The sequence below is a fragment of the Dipodomys ordii genome, unplaced genomic scaffold (assembly GCF_000151885.1).
Source record: "Dipodomys ordii isolate 6190 unplaced genomic scaffold, Dord_2.0 Scaffold105, whole genome shotgun sequence".
Taxonomy (NCBI): domain Eukaryota; kingdom Metazoa; phylum Chordata; class Mammalia; order Rodentia; family Heteromyidae; genus Dipodomys; species Dipodomys ordii.
The window spans coordinates 3,262,694-3,285,863 of record NW_012267321.1 but is presented as its reverse complement, the minus strand read 5'-3'; the positions used below and the strand labels follow the sequence as shown (position 1 = coordinate 3,285,863).

General features: G+C 55.0%; 2 protein-coding genes across 2 annotated transcripts in view; one reads left to right on the top strand and one right to left on the bottom strand.

Annotated features, from left to right (window-relative positions):
• Positions 1-3,150, bottom strand: part of Dprx (divergent-paired related homeobox) — a 15,702-nt gene extending 12,552 nt beyond the window's left edge. The window contains exons 1-2 of the mRNA XM_013027635.1: positions 2,953-3,150; positions 1,781-2,226 (exon numbers count right to left, since the gene is read on the bottom strand). Of these exons, the coding sequence (XP_012883089.1) occupies positions 1,781-2,226; positions 2,953-3,150 (644 nt within the window). The remainder of the gene's footprint in view (positions 1-1,780; positions 2,227-2,952) is intronic.
• A 6,594-nt stretch (positions 3,151-9,744) lies between these two features.
• Positions 9,745-14,046, top strand: LOC105994223 (cationic amino acid transporter 3-like). Its single transcript, XM_013027634.1, has 11 exons — positions 9,745-10,114; positions 11,001-11,159; positions 11,307-11,481; positions 11,586-11,698; positions 11,822-12,044; positions 12,137-12,276; positions 12,398-12,500; positions 12,956-13,164; positions 13,370-13,536; positions 13,709-13,817; positions 13,943-14,046. The coding sequence occupies exons 1-11, from the start codon at positions 9,745-9,747 to the stop codon at positions 14,044-14,046; spliced, it is 1,872 nt and encodes a 623-aa protein (XP_012883088.1).
• Positions 14,047-23,170: the final 9,124 nt, after the last annotated feature.

Here is a 23,170-nt window from a genome sequence, read left to right as displayed (position 1 = left end):
CCGACAAAAAAAAAAAAAAAGCAGAGTAGGGTGCTGAGATTTTGCACGCATCCCTCCCTCCCCCCCTCCTCGTTTCCCTAAGGCAAATGCTTCCTTCTACCCTGCTGGTCCCAACGGAATGAGATCTTTATCCTAGAACTGCAGACTGCAATTCCCGCTCAACCTGTTTGTTCACTTGGCTTGTGTGCCTCTGAGTCCTTAGGGCTTGAACTCAGGGCCTGGGTGCTGTCCCTGAGCTTTTTTCACTCTTTTTCTCTACCACTTGAGCCCCAGCTCTACTTCCAGCTTTGGATGGTTTACTGGGGATAAGAGTCTCACGGACTTTCCTGCCCTGGCTGGCTTCGAACCAACCATCCTGAGATCTCAGCTTCCTGAGTAGCTGGGATGAGAGGCATGAGCACCAGTGCCCAGGCTGTTTGTTGACTTCTGAGCTCTCTGTTGCCTCTGTAGCACCGTTTGTGCTCAAGGCCTCCCAACCCGGTCCCTGTGATGCCAGAATCCAGCCCAGATCCCAAGACCCCACCAGCCCAGGGCCCCACTGCCCCAACCCCGGGCCTGCATGCACATCTCCCCTCCGGTCAACTAAATACCTAATCGGTTTTATAATTTTATTATGATTTTTGCTGTTGTTGCTGTGCTAGTACTAGGGCTGGAACTAAAGAGTAAAGGAGCATCATTCTTGAGGAAGAGAACCCAGTTCAAATCCTAGTACAGGCATGCTCTTGGATGAGTGCATGTGCACAGCCTCCTGTTTGCAGACAGTGGTGGCTGCCCCTCCCCCTCCCTTCCCCTCCCCCTCCCCTTCCCCCCTGCCCTTTGCCACCTGCCTCCGCTCTCTCAGCCCAGGAAGGGCACCCTGCCAGCTGGGAATTCACAGTAATGAAAAGGCCCCTGCAGAGTGCTTTACATATTTATTACACATTGATTATAAACACACTCATGCATTATAAATACATCCATTCATGCACACAGGAGGGCAGGGCCCTGTGGTCCAAGCTACTGGGCCTGTCTGCCATCGTTTCTTCTGTGGCTGGAGTTCTGGGAGGTGAAACTCAAGTGACAGGACCTCAGGGGACGGCTGCTGCCTTGGCTAGCTGGTGTCCGGGCAGATAACACTACTTTCCAGAATGTTTCTTCCTGTACTGAGAGGGAGAGAGAAATGCCAGGGTCATGGGCGGTCAGGGCCCAAGGTGGAGGCGTCCTGGGGCACATGGGGTCCCAGGATGGTCTCGTGGGCGTGCAGCATTGTCCACGACCTCTCCACTCTCCCCTCCTTTTTCTGCCAGTCATGAGGCTCAAACTCTGGGCCTAGACGCTGTCCCTCAGCTCTTCAGCTCAAGGCTGGCGCTCTACCACTTGAGCCACAGTGCCACTTCTGGTTTTCTGGTGATTCATTGGAGATCAGAGTCTCACGGACTTTCCTGTCCAGGCTGGCTTTGAACCGCGATCCTCAGGTCTCAGCCTCCTGAGAAGCTCAGATGACAGGCGTGAGCCACCGGCAACCTTGCTACTACCATTTTTCTTTTCTTTCTCCCCATGGATCATGATGGTGAAATCCACCCACACTGCTGTGCGGGCTTCTAGTTAGTTCTACAGGGAAAGTATTTACTGCCATGACAGCATGTGATAACCGGGGCATGGCAGCACAACCTGTCACCCCAGGTCCTGGGGAGGTGGAGGCAGGAGGCGCCAGAGCTTGAGACCCGCCTGGGCCACATAGCAAGATCCCCCCTCTCAAAACAAAACCACACAAAACCCAGGGACCAGACGTTGTGCCTACCTTCTCCCCTCCCCGCAGGGCCGGGGGGCAGGCAGGCGGCTGGGGTAGGTGTTGGGGGACGTGGAGATGGGGTGGAGGCAGTAGATGGAGGAGTCCTCACAGCAGCCGAAGTGGACGACCCTGTGACCCCCATGATGGCCCTCGTGCATGGGGCACACTCGGAGCTGGTACGCGGGTGTGGCACCATGGGTGTAGACCAGAGCTGGCCCGAGGGCGGCATGCAGGGCATCGGACGTGGGTAGCATGGGTGGCGTGGGTGGTGGTGGCGGCGGTGGCGTGGGCGGTGTGGTTGGTGAGGAAGGTGACAATCTCTCCACCACCTCAGTCTTCCCAGGGCTGACCTTGGCGCTGACCTTGGCCACCTCCCTGGGGAAGAGCTGGGGCCGGGCTGCATAGATGCCACAGTTTAATTTCTTTAGTTTTGCCCGGTGGTTCTTGAACCACACCTGCATGGGAAGATACCCCACAAGTGGGGGTTGGGGGGCATTTCAGAGGCTTGTTTTTCCCCCTCCCCCTGCCCCGAGTGCCGGAGTCCTGGGCCAGCTCTGACTCTACTTACCTTTTCCTGAGAACTAGCCTGAAAGACATATCTTATTTACCTATTTCTATTTTTTTGTGGCAGTCCTTTGGCTTGAACTCAGGGCCTGCATGCTGTCTCTTGAGCCTTGTCTGCTCAAGGCTGGTTCTCTTATCACTTGAGCCATGGTTTTACTTTAACCTGCTTTGTGCTGGTTAATGGAAGACGAGAGTCTCATGGACTTTCCTACCCAGCCTGGCTTTGGATCTCCATCCTCAGATCTCAGCCTTCTGAGTAGCTGGGATGGCAGGCGTGAGCCACTGGTGTCAGGCCGTGAGACACTGAACTCCAAGAAACCACTGAAAACCTGTAAGTGGAGCTCTGGTTCAAGTGGTAGAGCACCAGCCTTGAGCAGAAAAGCTTAAGGACAGTGCCCAGGCCCTGACTTCAAGTCCTAGGATTGACACATTCAAGAAGAAAAGTAGTTGCTTCCTGGTTCTTAATAAAAGTTTGCTTGGCCTTGCGGTGGGGGTATGGAGGTAAAGAGGGAAGGATGGCCCAAGAAATCCTGGCTGCAGCATTGAGATGGGGCTGGGAGAGTTGAAGGGGGTGCAGGACGGCAGCTGGGAGGGGGGCAGGGGAGGGTACTTCTAACCTGTAGCACCATTGGGTCCATGTTCATTTTTGCAGCCATTTCTTTCTTTTGGTGGTGGTCTGGGTACGGGTTCCTGCTGAACATGGAATTCAAAGCTTTTAGCTGATCGTCCGTGAAGATGGTTCTCTTCCTCTGGGGAAATTTCTGGGGCTTGCCTTGTAAGTAGAGAAATATAAAAGAGGCGGCCATCAATTCCATGCTCAAAACCTGCAACCTGTCAGGCACCCCCGGCTCACGCCTGTCATCCCAGCCACTGGGGAGGCTGAAGTCTGTCTGAGGATCACCGTTCAAAGCCAGCCTGGGCAGGAAAGTCCATGAGACTCTGATCTCCATTGAGCCAGACATGAGCAGCAGCAAGCTCCTACTTAAAAGGGAATGGGAACTCCCTCTAGTAGTTAAGGAGGAGGAAGATCTGGGATTTAAAGATGGCTAGCAGCCAGGCGCCCATGACTCACGCTTGTCATTCTAGCTACTCAGGGGTCTGAGATCTGAGGACCAAGGTTCAAAGCCAGCCTGGGCAGGAAAGTCCCTGAGACTTTTAGCTCCAATGAACCACCAGAAAACTGGAAGTGGTACTGTGGCTCAAAGTGGTAGAACGCCAGCCTTGAAAAAAAGAGCTGACAGACGGCGCCCAGGCCCTGAGTTTAAGCCCCTATACCCACTCTCAGGGCATCACCCTGTCTCTCCGGAGCTTGTATTGGCTTCTGAGGGACCTGATGCACCCTCCCCTGTCCTCAACCTACCGCTCACCTTGAGAAAGAACCAGGGAGCCTGACATGGTGGTGCAGGACAGAGTTGTAGCCCTCAGCTCTGGGAATAAAGCCAGGCCGCGATCATCCTGGATTTATATACTGAACAGGGCAGAGGGAGCCACACCCTTAATCCCACCTCTTTGCTGTCAACCCCTACTTCCAGTCTGATGCCACACCAGGACCCCCAGATTTTGTAGGTTGATTTCCGTGTACTGGTACCACGCACAGGGGACCTCTATCTTCACAGGGGGACCGCAGGTTCTTTCACCTTACGCGGGATTACATCCTGGCAAATGGACGGAGCCTTGAGTTCAGAGTACATCTGGTGGGGGGAAGTACCTCATACCTATAATCCAGAGGATCAAGGTTCAAAGCCATCCAGGTCAGGAAAGTACTTGAGACTCTTAACTCCAATTAGGCCACCAAAAACCAAATGTGGAGGTTGCAATTAGAGGATCAAAGTTTGAAGCCAGGGCTGGGAAGTTGGCTCAGTGGTAGAGCACTTGCCTTGCATGCCTGAGGCTCTGGGTTGGATTCCTCAGCACCACATAAGCAAAAAGAAAAAAGCCGGAAGTGGTGCTGTGGCTCAAGTGGTAGAGCACCAGCCTTGAGCTGAAGAGCTAAGGGACAGTGCCCAGGCCCAGAGTTCAGGCCCCACGACCGGACCCAAAAAAATAAAATAAAATAAAAAAGTTTGAAGCCAGCCTGGGGGGGGGGCGGGGAAAGCCTGTGAGTCTCATCTCCAATTAGCCAGCAAAAAGCTAGAAGTGGAGCTGTGCCTAAGTGGTAGAGAGGGGTGGGAATGTGGCTCAGGGGTACAGTGTTTGCCTGGCATGCATGAAGCCCTGGGTTCGATTCCTCAGCATCACATACCAAAAAAAGCCAGAAGTGGCACTGTGGCTCAAGTGGTAGAGTGCTAGCCTTGAGCACATAGAGTCTCAGGGACAGTGCCTAGGCCCTGAGTTCAAGCCCCAGGACTGGCAAAAAAGCATAAAATAAGATACAGGAAGTAGAGGGCCAGCCTTGATTGAAAAAGAAAAAAGAATAAGTTCAAGTCCTTGAACTGACATACACACACACACACACACACACACACATTATATATATATATATATATATATATATATATATAATGTATATATTATGCATCTATATAATATATAATGTGGGAATATGCATATTATATATGGCATTCATATACATTATATAATATATAAATTATATCATATACATTATACATACTCTATATAACATAGTATATATACATGGACTGTATCATGTGTATATACATATATGTGTATTTTTTGTGTAAATGTGTGTATATGTGTATATACATACGCAGAGCTTTAGGTATTAAATAACTACAATTCAGTATCTACCTTCCTTTTGTGAAGACCTCAAAACTTACTAAAACATACTTTTTTTTCCTGATTATTTATTTTTGTCCTGGGGCTTCAACTCAGGGTCTAGGCACTGTCCCTGAGCTTCTTTCGCTCAAGGCTAGTGCTTTACCACTTTGAGACACAGTGCCACTTCTGATTTTTGAGTGGTGCATTGGAGAGGAGACTCCCAGGGACTTTCCTGCCTGGGCTGGCTTTGAACCACGATCCTTAGACCTCAGCCTCCTGAGCAGCTAGGAATACAGGCATGAGCCACCAGGTGCCCTGCTGTGATTTGTTTATTCTTTTTTTTTTTTGGTTGTGGGGCTTGAACTCTGGGCCTGGGCGCTGTCCCTCAGCTCTTCAGCTCAAGGCGAGCACTCTACCACTTGAGCTACAGTGCCACTTCCGGTTTTCTGGTGGTTTATTGGAGATAGGAGTCTCACAGTCTTTCCTGCCCGGGCTGGCTTTGAACTGCGATCCTCAGATCTCAGCCTCCTGAGTAGCTAGGATTACAGGCGTGAGCCACCAGCGCCCGGCTGATTTGTTTATTCTTGAGTCAAGATCTCATAAGCTGAGCCAGTCTGTGCCCAAACTGTGCATCCTCGGGCCTCTTCTGGGATTATAGGCTTGGATCAAGGTACTTAGGTGCTTTTCTCATGTTAATCAGCTCTTAAATGAGTTTCCAAATCTAGCAAAAGAGCATAGGCCAGTAATCCCAACTAAACTGGAGCCAAAATCTGAGGACAAAGTTCTCAGTCAGCTGGGGCTGGGTCCAAATACTTGTGATAAATCTGAATGTAACTGGGGCTTATTGTTCTGTGCTGCTGTATTTTGCTTTACATATATATATATATAGTTATATATATATAACTATATATATATAACTATATGTAGTTATATTATTAGGGAGTGTAACACTTATTAAGGAGTGTATTAGGATATTGGTAACTTTGACCTGGCTGGCCTTGTACTTAAGGACATGCTGCTTCAGCTTCCGTGGCTGTGGTTACAGGCAGACCCACTAGGTCAGGCTGGTCCTCATAATTTCAATCAAATGTCCTCAGAAGTGCTTACCTGCATGTGCAAATCACAGCTCCGGGATAAGTCTGCTTCTCAAGAGAGGAAAGCCAGAAATGAGCCTGGTGCCGGTGGCTTATGCCTGTCATCCCAGCTACCTAAGAGGCTGAGATCTGAGGATCGTGGTTCAAAGCCAGCCTAGGCAGGAAAGTCTGTGAGACTGTCATCTCCAATTAGCCAGAAAAAAACTGGAAGTGGAGCTGTGGCTCTAGTAGAGTGGTGCACACCCCCACAATACTATTTGGTGCTAGCAGGGATGGGAGCTGGGGGAGAGACCCCCAGGGTGGTATGGAAGGCCTAGGAGGGAAGATGGCTGTAATCTGCAGCCCCGGCCTCAGGAAGACCACCGGGATGTGCCCAGGGTGGTGGCATCTGGGCTGCAGGGGGTCCCAATGCCAGCTAGTTGGAGAAGCTGTCCTTATAGAGCATTTCTCTAGGGGCTGGGAAGGTGGCTCAGTGGTAGCTTGCTTGCCTAGCATGCATGAAACCCTGGGTTTGATTCCTCAGCACCACATACACAGAAAAAGCTGGAAGTGGCACTGTGGCTCAGGTGGTAGAGCACTAGCCTTGAGCAAAGAAGCTCAGAGACAGTGTCCAGACTCTGAGTTCAAGCCTCCCTCCCTCCCCCCAAAAAAATATTTCTCTGGTTTTCATTTATTAACTTTATTTGGTGCTAGTCCTGGGCCTTGAACTCAGGAAACGGGGCGCTGAGTGAGGAGCTGTCAGGTTCCCCTGGGGCCAACCCCTCCCCCGCCCCCCAGGCAAGGCCGCGAGACGGAGCTTGTCTTCCGGGCAGGGTGATAAAGGGGTCTGAGGGAGGAATCCTGGCAGACAGGCCAGCCAGCCTCATTCCGACACGCTTCGCCAGGCCTCTCTGAGGTCCGCCTGTGAGGCCTCCATCCTGCCCCGAGCCGGCTGGGGTCCCCGAGTGTCCGGAGCTGAACACGTGCAGGTGCGCAGGGCAGTAACCCACACATGTTGGGGGCCTTGGGTGGAGTGGGGGGGGAGCGTGGGAGCCTCTCAAACCTGTGCAGACAGACAGAAGCCCCCTTAGCGGGGGCCCCTCCAGATCTTTCCTGTGTGTTCCTTCATTGGGTTTCTTATTCTCAGCCTCTTGTGTAGTCAACGGGGTTCAGGCTCACAAGGAGTGCCCCCTCTCCCCCAATGGCCTGGCATAGACCCTACTTCATAGCTTCTTTTGATCTTGTGTGTGCTGGTATTGGGGGTTTTTGAACTCAGGTCCTCCTCCCTGGGTGCTTTCTTTTTTGACTTGTTTTCCCCAAAGCTGGTGCTCTATCACTTGAACCATAGCTCCACTTTCACTTTTTTGGTGGTTAATTGAAGCTAAGTGTCTCACAGACATTTCCTGCCTGGGCTGGCTCTGAACTTTTGACCCTTAGATCTCAGCCTCTTGAGTAGCTGGGATGACAGGCATGAGCCACTGGTGCCCAGCCTAAGTTATAGATGTAGCTTGTAGATGAATGACAAATTCTGGGGCCTAGACTTGTTACTGGATCTGAACTTGGAGCGGGTGGGGGTGTTGGGGCCGGAGGCGTTTGCCTCTTTAGCAGGCGGGTGGATTGCGTTAGAATGGAATTCAGGTTGCTTTCTTCCCAGTGGGGTCACAGGAATGAGGGGCATTACAGGAGGAGAAACAGTTTGACTTGGTTTCCCTTCACTACCCTAGGAGGCTGGGGGCAGGGTTTGGGTGTATCTGGAGATCTTTAGAATAAGGGCTGCAAGGCTTCTCTGTGTCCTAGTTTCTTTCTTTCTTCCTTTTTTGCCAATTGTGGGGCTTGAACTCAGGGTCTGGACACTGTCGCTGAGCTTCTTTTGCTCAAGACAGGGGCTCTATCACTTGAGCCAAGCACCACTTCTGGCTTTTTGGGTTGTTGTTTTGTTGGTCGTGAGGCTTGAACTCTGGGGTCTGGGCGCTGGCCCTCAGCTCTTCAGCTAAAGGTGAGTGCTCTATCACTTGAGCCACAGCAAGTTTTTTAAGTGGTTTATTGGAGATAGGAGTCTCACGAACTTTTCTGCCCAGGCTGGCTTTGAACCTTAATCCTCAGGTCTCAGCCTCCTGAGTGGCTAGGATTACAGGTGTGAGACACCTTAAAAGCAAATGCCTAGCATTTGCTTTTAAGACAGTCTCATTCTGCAGTCCAAGCTGGTTTCACCATCTTTCTCCCTCTGGTCCCCCATTACCAGGATTACAGACTTGTGTTGCTTGAGTAAGGCTGCTTATGAGCATGGATGTTTCCAGTCTCTCACCTCCCTGAACCTGGGAGCGCCCCCCCCATCCCCAACTCACCTCATCTTCTTTGGCCCCAGCTCCAAATTCTAATTCTGTTCCATTTCACGGGTAATGGAACAAAGCTCCAATTCCGGGCTGGGGTCTTGGGAATGTGGAGTGTGGAGCCCTGGGTTCCTCAAGCCCCCACCCCCGTGGGGGGGCGGTGAGGGTGAAGAGGGGTGGAGGGAGGGTGCAGCAGATCAACTTGGGAACATAAGCGTTTTCATGTCCCGGCCTCCCACCCTGGAGCTGCCCTGGCCAGGCACTGAGCTGGGCACTGTGCTGATATCTTCAATAATTCTTCCCACAACTTGGAAAAGTGTCCAGCCGAGCATCTGTAGCTCCCATCTGTAATCCCAGCCACTCAGGAGGCTGAGATCTGAGGATTGCAGTTCAGATCTGACCTTCGAGGTTCAAAGCCAGCCCAGGCAGGAAAGTGTGAGGTTCTTATTTACAATAAACCACCAAAAAAGCCAAGTGAGCCGGGTGTCCCTGGCTCACACCTGACATCCTAGCTACTCCGGAGGCTGAGATCTGAGGATCACAGTTTAAAGCCAGACCAGACTGCACAAGAAAGTCTGTGAGACTCTTATCTCAATAAACTATTCAGAAAAAGCCAGAAGTGGGGGGGCGGCAGGGGGAGGATGGGAAGGGGCAACAAAGGAGGAGGCTACAATGCTTGATAAGAAATGTACTCATTATCTTGCCCATGTAATTGTACAGTATTTTCACAATTAAAAAAAAAAAAGAAAAAGAAAAAGCCAGAAGTGGCGCTATGGCTCAAGTGATAGAGCTCTAGCCTTGAGTACAAAGAGACTCAGGGGCAGCGCCCAAGCCCTGGATTCAAACCCCAGGACTTGCACTTTTATTTTTTTTTGAGGGGTTGTGGGTCTTGAACTCTGGGCCTGGGCACTGTCCCTCAGCTCTTCAGCTCAAGGCTAGCACTCTACCACTTGAGCCATAGCACCACTTCCAGTTTTCTGAGTGGTTTATTGGAGATAAGAGTCTCAGGGACTTTCCTGCCCAGGCTGGCCTTGAACTACGATCCTCAGATCTCAGCCTCCTGAGTAGCTAGGATGACAGGCATGAGCCATCAGTGCCTGGCACTTGCACCCTTTTGGGTTCTGCTGTGCCCTGAAGAACCTGAGGTGGACACTGGTTCTTCAGCCCACAGTGCTGCCCTGACAGCGTGAGGACAGCCGTCCCCCAGGGGGCCAGCGCCGTCCACTCTCAGTCAGCACCGTGTCTTGTCGTGTCTCCGCAGACCTCCCCACCCTACCGAGTACCCAGGATGCCGTTTCAGGCTGTTCGCCACCTGGGCTGGAAGCTGATGCGCCGGCGGCCGCTGCAGCTGTCAGGCACCGAGAGCCCCCTGTCCCGCTGCCTCAACACCCTGGATCTGGTGGCCTTGGGTGTGGGCAGCACACTAGGGGCCGGCGTGTACGTCCTGGCTGGGGAGGTGGCCCGGGAGAAAGCTGGACCTGCCATTGTCATCTGCTTCTTGGTGGCCGCACTGGCATCCGTGCTGTCTGGACTCTGCTATGCCGAGTTTGGGGCCCGCGTGCCGGGCTCCGGCTCCGCCTACCTCTACAGTTACGTAACCGTGGGCCAGCTGCTAGCCTTCATCACAGGCTGGAACCTCATTCTCTCCTACGTCATAGGTGAGGCCTGAGTGTGTGGTGGGAAAGCAGGGGTGGAGGGTGGAGCTCAGGGTGGTCAGTACAGGGGGTCCTGGGTCACCAGGACCCAGGGGCTCTCATACCCCAGGACATGGGGACCCCAGACTCCCACGTCAGCCCACTCAGTGCTGCCTTGTGTTCCTCAGGTCCGCGAGGCCAGGGTTCCAGGTCTCAGCCATACCCTAGCCCCAAGAAGAAGCTCTGAGGGGCTAGATATTTGTCCACTGTGTGTGTGTGTGTGTGTGTGTGTGTGTGTGTATGTGTGTCTGCTGGTCCTGCAGCTTCAACTTTTTGTTCCAGGCTAGTGCTCTACCACTTGAGCCACAGCTCCACTTCCAGCTTTGTGCTCCCTTGGACACAAGTCTCTTGGATTTATCCACTTGGACTGGCTTTAAACCACAATCCTCAGATCTCAGCCTCCTGAGTAGCTGGGAGGACAGAACTCCCAGCTCCTGTTTGTCTTTTTAATTGATGCAAAAGGGTGACACCAATCAAGATACATGGTACTCACAAACTGTTGGATTGAAACTCCTTTATTTGTACAGCTACTTAAAGATAATTTTTAAAAATTGGAATAACTGCCAGGCTTTGGTGGCTCACGCCTGTAATCTTAGTTACTCTGGAGGGTGAGATCTGAGGATCACATTTCAAAGCCAGCTCAGGCAGGAAAGTCCATGAGACTCTTCAATTAACCACAAGAAAACTGGAAGTGGAGGTATGGCTTCAAAAAGGCTCAGGGACAGCAGTGGCACAGGCCCCGAGTTCAAGCCTTGAGACTGATAAAAAAATAAAAGTAATAACTAGTAACATACCCCATGGCTGCTCTCCTCTTCACTTCTGAGTGATGTGACCTCTTCTCCTGCTTCAGGCGCGGCAGGCGTGGCCCGGGCCTGGAGCGCGGCCTTTGACGGCCTTACTGGGAACCACATCTCTGATGCCCTGGTCAGCAAGTTTCCTATGTCGGCTCCGGGCATCCTGGCCAAGTACCCAGACTTCTTTGCGCTGGGCCTGGTGGTGGTCCTCACTGGTGATGCAGGGGTGGGGATGGGCTGGGGGGGGGGAGGAAGGAGATGGGGATGGGAACTGGGGTGGGGATGGGCCCCACATGGTCCCCTACAGTGTCCCTAGGTACACAGTATCCCCTTCCTGACTGGCCTCTCTCACCTCCCCACAGGGCTGCTGGCGCTGGGGGTGCGGGAATCGGCTCTGGTCACACGCCTGTTCACAGGGGTGAACCTGACTGTGCTGACATTCATCATCCTCTCCGGCTTCCTGAAGGGCAACTTGCGCCACTGGAGGCTCACCAGCCAGGACTACAAGCAGGCAGAGGCGCGCAACAGCTCGTACAGGTGGGGTGGCTGAGGAAGACAGGAGTGGGGAGGCAATGAGCAGTGGAGGGGGGCGGGCCTGAGCACTGCACACCTCTATGTCCCCCCTCTGTTTCCCTCCACAGCTTGGGGGACTTGGGCACGGGAGGATTTGCGCCTTTCGGCCTGCCCGGCATCCTCCGAGGTGCAGCCACCTGCTTCTTCGCCTTCATTGGCTTTGACTGCATTGCAACCACAGGTAGCTTGGTAGCCTGGGCTGTGTGTGTGGGGGAAACATGGGCTTCCAGAGGCCAGCTGATGCTGGGGGGCAGGCCCTAGCATGCCCTGTGTAGGACCCTCATTCCCCCCCCCCCGCCTGCAGGGGAGGAGGCCCGCCACCCGCAGCGGTCCATCCCGCTGGGCATCGTGCTGTCGCTCTTCATCTGCTTCCTCATGTACTTCGGGGTCTCCGCATCGCTCACTCTCATGGTGCCTTACTACCAGGTCCACACTGAGAGCCCGCTGCCCTTCGCCTTTGTCTACGTGGGCTGGGCTCCAGCCCGCTTTGCAGTAGCGGTGGGCACCCTGTGTGCACTCACCTCCAGGTGGGAAGAAGGTGGCTCCTAGCCTCCCCAGGGGGCTGAAAAGGGGGGGCGCCCCGTTCACTCCTATCCTACACAGCCCTGTCCACCCCCAGCTTGCTAGGCTCCATGTTCCCGGTGCCCCGGGTGATCTACGCCATGGCGGAAGACCGGCTCCTGTTCGGCACGCTTGCCCGAGTCCACAGCCGGACGCACACCCCCATCCTAGCCACTGTGATATCTGGGCTCATTGCAGGTGAGGAAGCATGAGTGCCCAGCCTTCTCCTCGCGTTCTGGGGCTGGTGATTCCCTAGGTGGGTGTCCGGCCCATGACCCCCGGCCCCACCTCTCTGTCTGTCTCCTGGCCCTCACTGCAGCAATGATGGCTTTCTTGGTGGAGCTCAGCGATCTGGTGGACCTCACCTCTATTGGGACCCTGCTGGCCTACTCCCTGGTGTCCTTCTCTGTGCTGGTCCTCAGGTAAGACCTCCCCCTGCCTTATCCTGGCTCCTGTGATGTTGGCTATGAGGATCACAGTTCGAAGCCGGCCCTGGGCAGGAAAGTCCTGAGACTCTTATCTCCAATGAACCATCAAAAGGCTGGAATGGAGCCACGGCTCAAGGGGTAGAGCATCAGTCTTGGGACAAAAGCTCAGGGACAGCACCCAGGTCCCTAAGTTCAAGCTCCAGGACCAGCATAAAAAACAAAAAACAGGACTGAGAAGGTGGCTCAGTGGTAGAGTGCTTGCCTTGCATGCATGAGGCCCTGGGTTTGATTCCTCAGCACCACATACACAGAAAAAGCCAGAAGTGGTGCTGTGGCTCAAGTGGTAGAACACTCACTTTGAGCTGAAGGGCTGAGGGACAGCGTCCAGGCACAGAGTTCAGGCCCCACGACCAACAAAAAAGTGAACTTTGCATTTGTAATGGATTCAGGTACCAGCCGGACCAGAAGGCAAGTTCTGAGAAGCGAGAGAGGGACACCGTGGAGATGAGGCCTGTGTCCCACACAGCCCCCCCAGAAGCAGCATCAGGAGGTGGGAGTGGGGGGTGCATGAGGCTCCTCAAGAGCCTGTGTCTCTCCTCGGACAACACCCCCACTCAGGCATCCGGCCGCGTGGTCTACATCTGTGCCTCACTGCTGGGTAAGCTCTGGACTTTCTCCCCGCACCTCCTACAGCCTGTGGTGTGGGCTGTGTTTCCCTGAGGGGGGATCTGGGGGGTGAGGGAGGGGAACCGGCAGTGAACACTGGAGGGGGGGGGTGGCACAGGCTAGGGGGAAGGGAGAGGGTGCTGGCAGTTGGGATATGGGCCCTGGCCAATCCACTTGGGCCTTGCTTCACCCTTCAGTTCTGTTGCTGACGACGCTGAGTCTGGTCCTGGCGCAGTGGCCCCAGCAGCTGTTCAATGGGGACACAGTGAATGTGGGGGTGGCAGCAGGGTTGCTGGGGCTCATGGCTGTGCTGACCCTGGTTATCTGGAGACAGCCCCAGAGTGGCGCCCATCTGCATTTCAGGGTAGGCCATGCCTGATCCCTCTCTGCCTGCATGTAATCCCACAGGGGGGAGGGAAGGGTGGAGGAGGGAGGGGTGGGAAGGGTTTCAGTTCTCTGCCCAGGCCTCCCCCCCCACTTTCTCCCCCTCCCATGGCACTGAGGGGCCCGGTTTGAGCCCTCTGCCATGCTTGCAGGTCCCGTTCCTGCCTGTCCTGCCCTTGTTCAGCATCTTTGTGAATGTCTACCTCATGATGCAGATGACCGCTGCCACCTGGACCCGGTTTGGGATATGGATGGTGATTGGTGAGTGGCTCTCTGGGGTGGGGGAGGGGAAGGGAGTTTTCTGGACACTGGACCTTCCTGTCCCATGTCCCTCCCCTCCCTCCACGTGCTGGCTTTCCATTGTACTGCCTTGCTTTTCCTGCCAGGATTTACCATCTATTTTGGATATGGGATCCGGCACAGCTTGAAGGATGAGCCGGCCTCCAGCCCGCAGCCTACCCAGGACCACCCCAGTGCCGCACTGGTGTAGCTACAGCCTCGGGACTCGCAGGACACACACAGTGCCCTCCTGTCCATGGAGGAAGGAGGCCCGTGGGCCAGGCCCTGGAACTCAGGACCCTGCGGTGCCACCCGGAGCATTTTTCTCATTTCTGGGGGCTAGGAATGGAGTTAAATGTTCTACCACCAACCGGTGGCACACCCGGCCTTCAACTGCCTTGCAAATGAATGAATAAAGATGGTGTACCTGGTGTTCGTGGTGTCCTGGTGTGGCCCCCGGGAGTGGGTGGATGAGGTGGGCCGCTAAGCCCTCCTCCCTTGGGCAGCTCCCTAACCAGTTGCACTGGGCAGATCGTGGCATCACACGCAATTTCTCTTGCATCTCACTCACAAAGGACACGGTTGTTGTAATGCACACACTCCGGGGCAAAGCCGGTGGACCCCTGCCGGGCCTGGGCGTGGCGCATAGCCGGTGGACCCCTGCCGGGCCTGGGCGTGTCGGCGTGTCCGCCTGCTCGCGGTCTGGGGAGGCGTCCCGCCAGCCCTCGGACTCCCCCGCCTTCCAGGCCCGCGGAAGGCTCTGTGGAGGATTTCCCACTTTACCAGGGTGCCCGGTGAACAGGCAGCCCTTCCTTGTTTTGGCTGCTGGCCGCACGTGGAGCAGCCGGGCCGTGTTTTACCTCCAGTCCGCGGCCCTGAGTGGCACCCAGGGCGATTGCGCCATGTTCCTGGGGTCCCGGGCAGCGTGGCGCCCCCTTGGGCTGGCGGGCGTGGCTTGTGGAGGGAGTCCCTGGATCCAGGGCGAGGGGATGGGGCAGGGTAGCAGCCCGGCACCTTTCCCCACCACGTGGGTGAGCGTGCGTGAGCTGTCCCGGCCGTGCCGCGTGGGCATGCGCGTGCCGCGCGAAGTGGGAGCGCCGTCAAGGAAGGCCTGGCCGCTGGCCCTGCGCCCTGCATGAGGGCGGGGGGCTCATGTGGATCGTGAGGCAGGGAAAGGTCCGGGCCGTGCGCGCGCGCGCGCCTTGCCGCGGTCGGGAACGCGGAAGGGCTTCCCAGTGCGCGCCTTGCCGCGGTGCGGCCGCGGCCGAGCGCGCGTGGGGTGCGGCTGATCTGATCCCCGCGGGAGCCATCGCAGAAGGCCTGCCCGCCATCCCCGTGCGCCCCGCCAGGCCCTATGTTCAAACACCAGGACGGGCGCAAAACACACAGAAACCGCGCTTGGAGGTCAGAGTCCAAACGAGTCCGAACAGAACCGGCACCAGCGCGCTGCTCGTTATCTCGGTGGCGGGCTGGGGTGGAACCAGGCTCTCCGCCCAGGTTCCAGGGCCTCGGGGTCGTCACGTAGACCCTGCCAGCCTGGGACGGCCGTGCTGCCATCCCTCCTGGGGCGGCCCGGCTCCCTGGGGAAACTGAGGAAGGCACTGCCGGGCCTACAGGTGGGTCCTCCATGGCCCAGACCACCGGCAGAAAAAAGCGGCCTGGGCGCCACCAACTCCATGTACTCTATAAACTTAATCTTGGGCGTTCGTGGTGCCCTGTGCCCCAGTCACCCCGGCGCCGTGCGGCGGAGGGGAGGAGGGAGGCAGGCTCCGGCCCGCAGCGCTCCCCACCCCCTCCGGGGGTGCGCTAAGGTCAGGGCGTGACCAGGGCCCCGGACCGGCAGGGCCGCGGGGCCGGGCAGCCCGGGGCGGGCGCCGACCGCGGCAGGCAGGTCAGAGTCACACTCACCCCTCACCCCGGGCTCAGGCCACCGCGAGCCCCGTGTCACGTCCCAGCACAGGTTTCTGTGCACAGAGGTGAGGCGGGCCAGGGCCGGCTCGTCCAGAGTCGAGGTGGTCACGGAGCCCTGGAGCCGGGGGCGGGCGCGGGCCCCTGCGGGCCCCGCCTGTCCTCCCTGTGCACCCGCAGCCCAGGGCAGAGCTCGCACGTAGTCACCCCGGACCCAGCACCAGCCAGAGGGGGGCTTGGGATGGGGGTGGGAAGCAAGGCGGACGTGCACGGCGCGGCAGGGTTGCGGCTCTGCTGACAATGGCCGCAGGTTCCCCGCCCGCCCTCCGTCCTATGAGGAAGGAATTCCTCTCACCGGGGGGCTTCAGCTTCGGGATGCTCAACTTTATCCGTCCAGAGGCTTTTCCTTTAGAACACACCAAACCTAAGTGGGAGTGTTGTGTCCCTTCATGCTCATACTCTTGACACCAAACACGTCCACGCGTGTGCACGCTCACAGCCTGGCCTGCGCCCTCGGCCCGGGCGGTCACGCGCCGGACACTGGGTCTGTCCACAGGTCCACCCACCCTGACCCGGGGTGCGGGCTGGGGTCACTCAGCCGAAGCCCCCAACAATCGCGCTGTTAGCCGGGTAACCAGGCCGCCTGCGCCACCGTCTGGCCGCAGCCTGCTGTTTTTTAAAGATGAAGGAACCAACCCGAGCATCGAGGGCTTAAACTCCGGGTCCGGCGCCATCCCAGGTTCTTTCGCCCCAGGCTGGCGCTGCACCACTTTGAGCCACCGCAGCACGGCTGGATTTCTGCTGGTTCCTGGGAGATAAAGCTCTGGGACCGGACGTCCTGCCTGGGCTGCCTTTGAACTCGGATCCTTAGATCTGATTCCGAGCAGCTGGGACCACAGGCCTGTACTGCACCACCGGCCGCACATCCGGGTGGTGGTGGTTTTTGGGTGTCGTTAGGGGCAAAACCCAAGGCCTTTCATAAGGACAGACGGTTCAGCATGAAGCCACGTGTCCCGGCCTGTTCAAAATCTGTGTGTGTGTGTGTGTTTCCACGCGTGTGTGTGGCCGCGCATGTGCGCCAGCACAGGATGCTTGCCGACTTTGAATCAACAAAAAAAGGCCGGAACGAGGCGAATCTTGGTGCAGTGCCAGCCTGGGGCAGAAAAGTACGAGCCGGAGCCCAGGAACCAGGCCATGGCTGCCACTGTGCACGCGCCAATTTTTAACTTCTAGCTGTCCAAGGGCCGCCAGGGCCGAGCGGTCATCCCGCCTTCCCGGCGGCATTGCCGCGGAGCGCCATCTCGCGGAGACCACGGCTCTCTGCGTCCTCTGGGGAGGAAGTCGTTTATCCCTCGCCCGTGCACCGCCCCCCAGTCCCCCACACCCCTCGGCCCCCCCCCCAGTCCTGGCCTGCGCCGAGGCCACAGCCCCTTTGGAACCACGTGTGCCGCAGGCCGGAAGCTGTCAGGCACTTGCCGCGCAATGCCGCGGCCGGCCAGCGGTGACGTCCGCAGCCTCGGAGGTGGGGCCCAGCGGCCCCCAGTGCGTGTACTCCACTGATGTGGAGACACGTGTCAATGGTGTCCGTGTCATGGCAGGCGCCATTGGTAAGGAGTTACTCAAACCAACAGAGGCCGCTAGTGAGGGTCATTGAAACCGCCCATCGGGAGGGGCCGGAAGCCGGCATTGTGGCAGCCGTGTTCTTGGACACCCAAGCCGGAACAAGGCTGTCCTGGATGCGCTGTCACAAAGGCTGCGCCCAGGGGCTCCTGGGAAATGCAGTCCAGACACTTGGAGGCGAGCGGGGAGGAGACCGACATTTTGTGTGTATGTGTTGAAGTCATTTGAGCCAAGGAACCGAAGTGCTTCTAAGTCATTTAATGAATACAAAGTAACAACTGGGCCATGGTGTCTGGATGTGTAAATGTGCTTCCTCTTCAGAGTACAGAACTGGAAGTTACCTGCCTCCACCTGGAATCCATTAACCACATCCTCCAGCCACTCAAGGTCACCAGCAACACCAACAGAGGCCCACTACAAAGATGTCATTCGTTTAAGGAGCCGCCCGGGCCAGGCGCCTGGGACCCGCTGGGCCCAAGCTGACTCTGGCTTTACAGGACAAACCTCAAAGAACTCACAGAGGTGCTGCCCTGCCAAGCAGTCCGCAGATCTATGCTGACCACGCCCCATCAAGACTCACATTGGTTACCCATCTGCAAACCTCCTCCCAGGCCCATGCTGGCCACACCCCTCAGGACTCACATTGGTTACCCATCTGCAAGCCTCCTCCCAGGCCCATGCTGGCCACACCCCCTCAGGACTCACATTGGTTACCCATCTGCAAGGTTCCTAAGGTTCCTCCCAGGCCCATGCTGGCCACACCCCCTCAGGACTCACAGTGGTTACCCATCTGCAAGCCTCCCAGGCCCACGCTGGCCACACCTCCTAAAGACTCACATTGGTCACTTCATTGGCCCGCGATGACCACACCTCCCAAGGCTCACAAAGGTGACCCCATTGTCCCAAGCTGGTCAGGTCTCCAAGAGCCCAAGCTAAGTGGGCCTCCTGCACCCCAACACAACTGCACCCATTTCAGAACCCGAGCTGCTCCCCACAGAAGCGCCCGTCGCCCAGCCCACCACCAACGGAAAATGATTAACAGTCATTCACTGCGCACCCTCAGCCATAGCTTAAATCCTCCTAGGCCGAGACCTCGGGGATCCTCCTCTCCTCTTCCCTCCTGTCCCCTCCCCAAACACCTGGAAAAGAACCAGTGCGCAGCGGCCTTACCCAGCCCACACGTCAGCTAAGAACAGATGCTGCCAGCCACTCTAGCTTCCATCCCTGCACACAGACCCCCGCCCTCCCATACCACCCCCGCCCTCCTGAGCCCTAAACGCCTGACCTCTCTGATCTCCGGCCCTCCCTAATGCAGGGAGACCTGTTTTGAGAGGGCCGCCATTGTCTTTCCACCAGCCTGGAAGACCGCGTTCCCAGTAAAAGACTACTGTTCCCAGTAAAAGCCCCAAATGGAGTTCGCTTTTCCGCCCTTTGCCTTCGTGACTCAAGTTTATTCCACCGCTCCACCGATGGTGCTGCCAGTGCTCTCCAGGTCCTCTCAACATTCCTTCCCGCTGCTCCTGGGGGAGAACCAGAACGCACTGGGTCCTCCAACCTTTTCATCCCTCCTTGCCCACTCGTGCCCAACCACGACAGCCAGCCACCCCACCCCACATCGCCGACCTCACAACTGTAAGCATGGTGGCGAGTTCCGGAACTCACTCTCTCCCAGCATGCAATGCTCCGCGGCCTGTGTCAGCCCCAGAGGACTCGGGGAAATGTAGTCCAACGCGCAGAAGTGCGCAGAACCGGAAGCTGTCTCTAGTCGTTCCCAGCATGCAACGATCCACAGGCCTAATGGCGTCGGCCTCAGAGCCCTCTGGGAAATATAGTCCAATGCACAAAATACTCGGAACTGCAAGTAGGTCCTCACTTTCCCAGAATGCAACACTCCACAGGCCTAATGGCGTCGGCCTCAGAGGCCTCTGGGAAATATAGTCCAATGGAAGGAAATCCATGGAACCAGAAACGGTCCTTTTTTTTTTTTTTTTTTTTTGGTCGGTCGTGGGGCTTGAACTCTGGGCCTGGGCGCTGTCCCTCAGCTCTTCAGCTCAAGGCTCTACCACTTGAGCTACAGTGCCACTTCCGGTTTTCTAGTGGTTTATTGGAGATAGGAGTCTCACGGTCTCTCCTGCCGGGGCTGGCTTTGAACCTCAGAGATCCTCAGATCTCAGCCTCCTGAGTAACTAGGATTACAGGTGTGAGCCACCAGCTCCCGGCTTTCTTGTCTCCTCTTAAGAGTGTTTCCAGGGGCTGGGGGCTGGGAAGGTGGCTCAGTGGTAGAGCGCTTGCCTTGCATGCATGAGGCCCTGGGTTCGATTCCTCAGCACCACATAAGCAAAAAGAAAAAACCCGGAAGTGGCGCTGTAGCTCAAGTGGTAGAGTGCTAGCCTTGAGCTGAAGAGCTGAGGGACAGCGCCCAGGCCCAGAGTTCAGCCCCCACGACCGGACCCGCCCCCCCCCAAAAAAAGAGTGTTTCCAGGTCCCGCGCCAGTGGCTCTGACCTGTCAGCTCAGGAGGCTGAGATCTGACAATCACAGTTCAAAGCCAACCCGGCAGGAAAGTCCGTGAGACTCTTCAATAAACCACCAGAGGGAAGTTGGTTCAGTGGTAGAGTGCTTGCCTTGCATGCATGAGGCCCTGGGTTCGATTCCTCAGCACCACATAAGCAAAAAGAAAAAAGCCGGAAGTGGCGCTGTAGCTCAAGTGGTAGAGTGCTAGCCAGGATGGCTCAGTGGTAGAGTGCTTGCCTCACATCCATGAGGCCCTGGATTGGGTTCCTTAGCACCACATTAACAGAAAAAGCCAGAAGTGGTGCTATGAGAGGGGCGGCTCCTTGCTGGAGCCCAGGTCAGTATGGCGGCTCTGCTGCTGTTTCTCTGCAGTGGAGAAGGCTGTGTTGGTCCATAAAGCCTATTTCTGCCTCCTTACCTACACTTCTTAGACTAGAAGTTACCCCAGCTTGTGGGAGAGGGGCCAAATTAGGGGAGACCCTTATTCCTCTTCTGTCTGAAAACAAAAAGTGAGAGGGGGCTATTAGGTTCCTAATTCATTTATTGACATTCAGAGTTCACACATTAAAAGGCATTCTATAATAGATGGAATTAATAAAATTAATTACAATGAACTAAATGTTCATACACCCCTAATGTGACACCTCATTAAAACACAGATTATACACACTATAGAACCTTGCAAGTCTTCAATTACAAATACTTAAGCTTATTAATTAAGCCTTCTTTTCCTGGGCCTTAGAACTCATTGCCCCCAGTTTGCATTAGGAAATGCAGGTTTGAAATACATTTAAGATCTTTGAAAAGGATTTTTTTTTCCTATTTTACTAATGACTGAAAAGATTTATTATCCCACAACCAATTTTATTGGAGCCTCAAAATTCCTCCTATGAATCTGCATCCACACTTCACTGGCCAAGCTAGTTTTTCTCCTCAGTTGCACACTGCCCAGAGGCTTCATTTCTTCATGTCAGGGCCTCAGCACTATCCCTGAGCTGCTGCTTTTTTTTTTTTTTTTGGTTGGTTGTGGGGCTTGAATTCTGGGCATAGGCACTGTCCCTGCGCTCTTCAGCCCAAGGTGAGCACTCTACTGCTTGAGCCACAGCACCACTTCCGGTTTTCTAGTGGTTTTATTAGAGATAAGAGTCTTTCAGACTTTCCTGCCTGGTTGCCTTTGAACCATGATCCTCAGATCTCATCCTCCTGAGTAGCTAGGATTATAGGCATGAGCCACTGGTGCCTGGCCTGAGCTTCTTTTGATCAAGGCTGGCATTCTACTACTTGAACCTTAGCTTTATTTATTTATTATTCTTTTTTTTGGGGGGGTCCGGTCGTGGGGCCTGGACTCTGGGCCTGGGCGCTGTCCCTCAGCTCTTCAGCTCAAGGCTAGCGCTCTACCACTTGAGCCATAGTGCCACTTCCAGCTTTTTTCTTTTTGCTTTTGTGGTGCTGGGGAATTGAACCCAGGGCCTCAGGCATGCAAGGCAAGCGCTCTACCACTGAGCCACCTTCCCAGCCCTTTATTTATTATTCTTTCAGTTGTGGGACTTGTGAACTCTGGGTCTCCATGCTGTCCCTGCACTCTTCAGCTGAAGGCTAGTGCTTTACCACTTGAGCCACAGTGCCACTTCTGACTTTTTCTGCTTCTGTAGTGCTGAGGAATAGAACCCAGGGTTTCATGCGCCACTTCCTGACCCGTCCAGCAGGCCAGGTAATTTTGTGGGGGATCCGAGGGGGCACCTCCTGAAAGAACCAAGGGGGGCGAGAGAGGATCGAGACCAAGCGCATTAAGAAAGACAGAGCCGTTCTGAGTCGCGTCAAGGTCTGCTTTATTAAAGTGAGGCAGGGTTTATATACCCGAAGGGACAGGGGAAGGGAAAGAATGAAAAAAAAAAAAAAAAAAACTTTGCAGAAGCAAGGGTGAGAAGTCCCGGGGTCAGGGATGGGTCATGTTTATCCTTTTGGCCATTGTGCTCATCTTAAAGGTATCTCCTGTGATTGCTTTTATGGTTAGCCAGGTGCCGTTTGCTTAGGGCTGGAGATAAGAGAAGTTTTAAGGTTAGCCAGATGTAGTTTGTTATAGGAAGTTATCTAAATGTGCACCTGGGAATTTCCGAGACTGGCTACTTGTTAATTAGGTGTTTGAAAGAGGCCAGAGCATTCTCAGGCAGGTTTCGGGTCTCCAACAACTTCCAGTTTTCTGAGTGGTTTATTGGAGATAAGAGTTTCAAGGACTTTCCTGCCCAAGCTGGCTTTGAACTGTGATCTCAGCCTCCTGAGTTGCTAGGATTACAGGCAGGAGCCACCTATACCCAGCAGTCCCTCAGCTCTTCAGCTCAAGGCTATCACTCTACCACTTAAGCCACAGCACTACTTCAAGTTTTCTAGTGATTACTTGGAGATAAGAGTCTCAGACTTTCCTGCTCAGGCTGGTTTTGAATGGCGATCCTCATATCTCAGCCTCTTGAGTAGCTAGGATTACAAGTGTGAGCCATTGGCGCCCAGCCTCTACTTTTTTTTTTTTGGTGGCTCATTGGAGATAAGAGTCTCATGGACCTTCCTGCCTTGCCTGTCTTCACACCATGATCTTCAGATCTCAGCTTCCTGAGTAGCTAGGATTACAGGCTTGAGCTGCGAGGGCCTGCCAAGTCCTTTCTTCTTGTAGGGTTGGTGTTGAACTAAAGACTCAAGCTTGCTAGGCAAGCATTCTACCACTGGAGCCATGTCCCCCTCAAATCTGAGCCTCCCCCTCCCTTCTTGCTGTTCCTGTGGTTTAAACTCAGGTTCTCATGCCTGCCAAGCCAAATGCCACTCAGTGAGTGGCATGTATGGATTCTCCTGTACTTGAAGACTGGAGCCATAGGTGGATAATGTTTTATCTCCTTCCTTCCCATGTTCTCTCTTCTGTAGGTGTTGGGATGGGTTCTAAAGCCCAGCTGTTGTGGGAGGACTTTCCAAGTTCTCAGCATTTGTAGGTTGTCTTCTGGTGCCAGGGCTGAATGCATGTCTCCACCAAGGCCTTCCATGAATGACTCAGTCAGACCGAGACTGTCTTCATGTTTCAAGTTCAGCAGCATTGACAGAAGAGCTAATAATCTATTTGAGGACTAGAAACAAGTGTAAGCGAGCTTTCTTTCTTCCTTCCTTCCTTTCTTTCTTTCTTTTTTTTTGGGGGGGGGTCCAGTTGTGGGGCCTGAACTCAGGGCCTGGGCGCTGTCCCTCAGCTCTTCAGCTCAAGGCTAGCGCTCTACCACTTGAGCCACAGCGCCACTTCCGGCTTTTTTCTTTTTGCTT

Excerpts from the sequence above, each read along its gene's own strand:
- LOC105994223 (XM_013027634.1), top strand. The coding sequence starts at position 9,745 with ATGCCGTTTCAGGCTGTTCGCCACCTGGGCTGGAAGCTGATGCGCCGG. Across the intron at positions 12,045-12,136 it reads CTGTGTGCACTCACCTCCAG|CTTGCTAGGCTCCATGTTCC; the intron begins GTGGGAAGAAGG and ends GTCCACCCCCAG. Across the intron at positions 13,165-13,369 it reads CATCTGTGCCTCACTGCTGG|TTCTGTTGCTGACGACGCTG; the intron begins GTAAGCTCTGGA and ends TTCACCCTTCAG.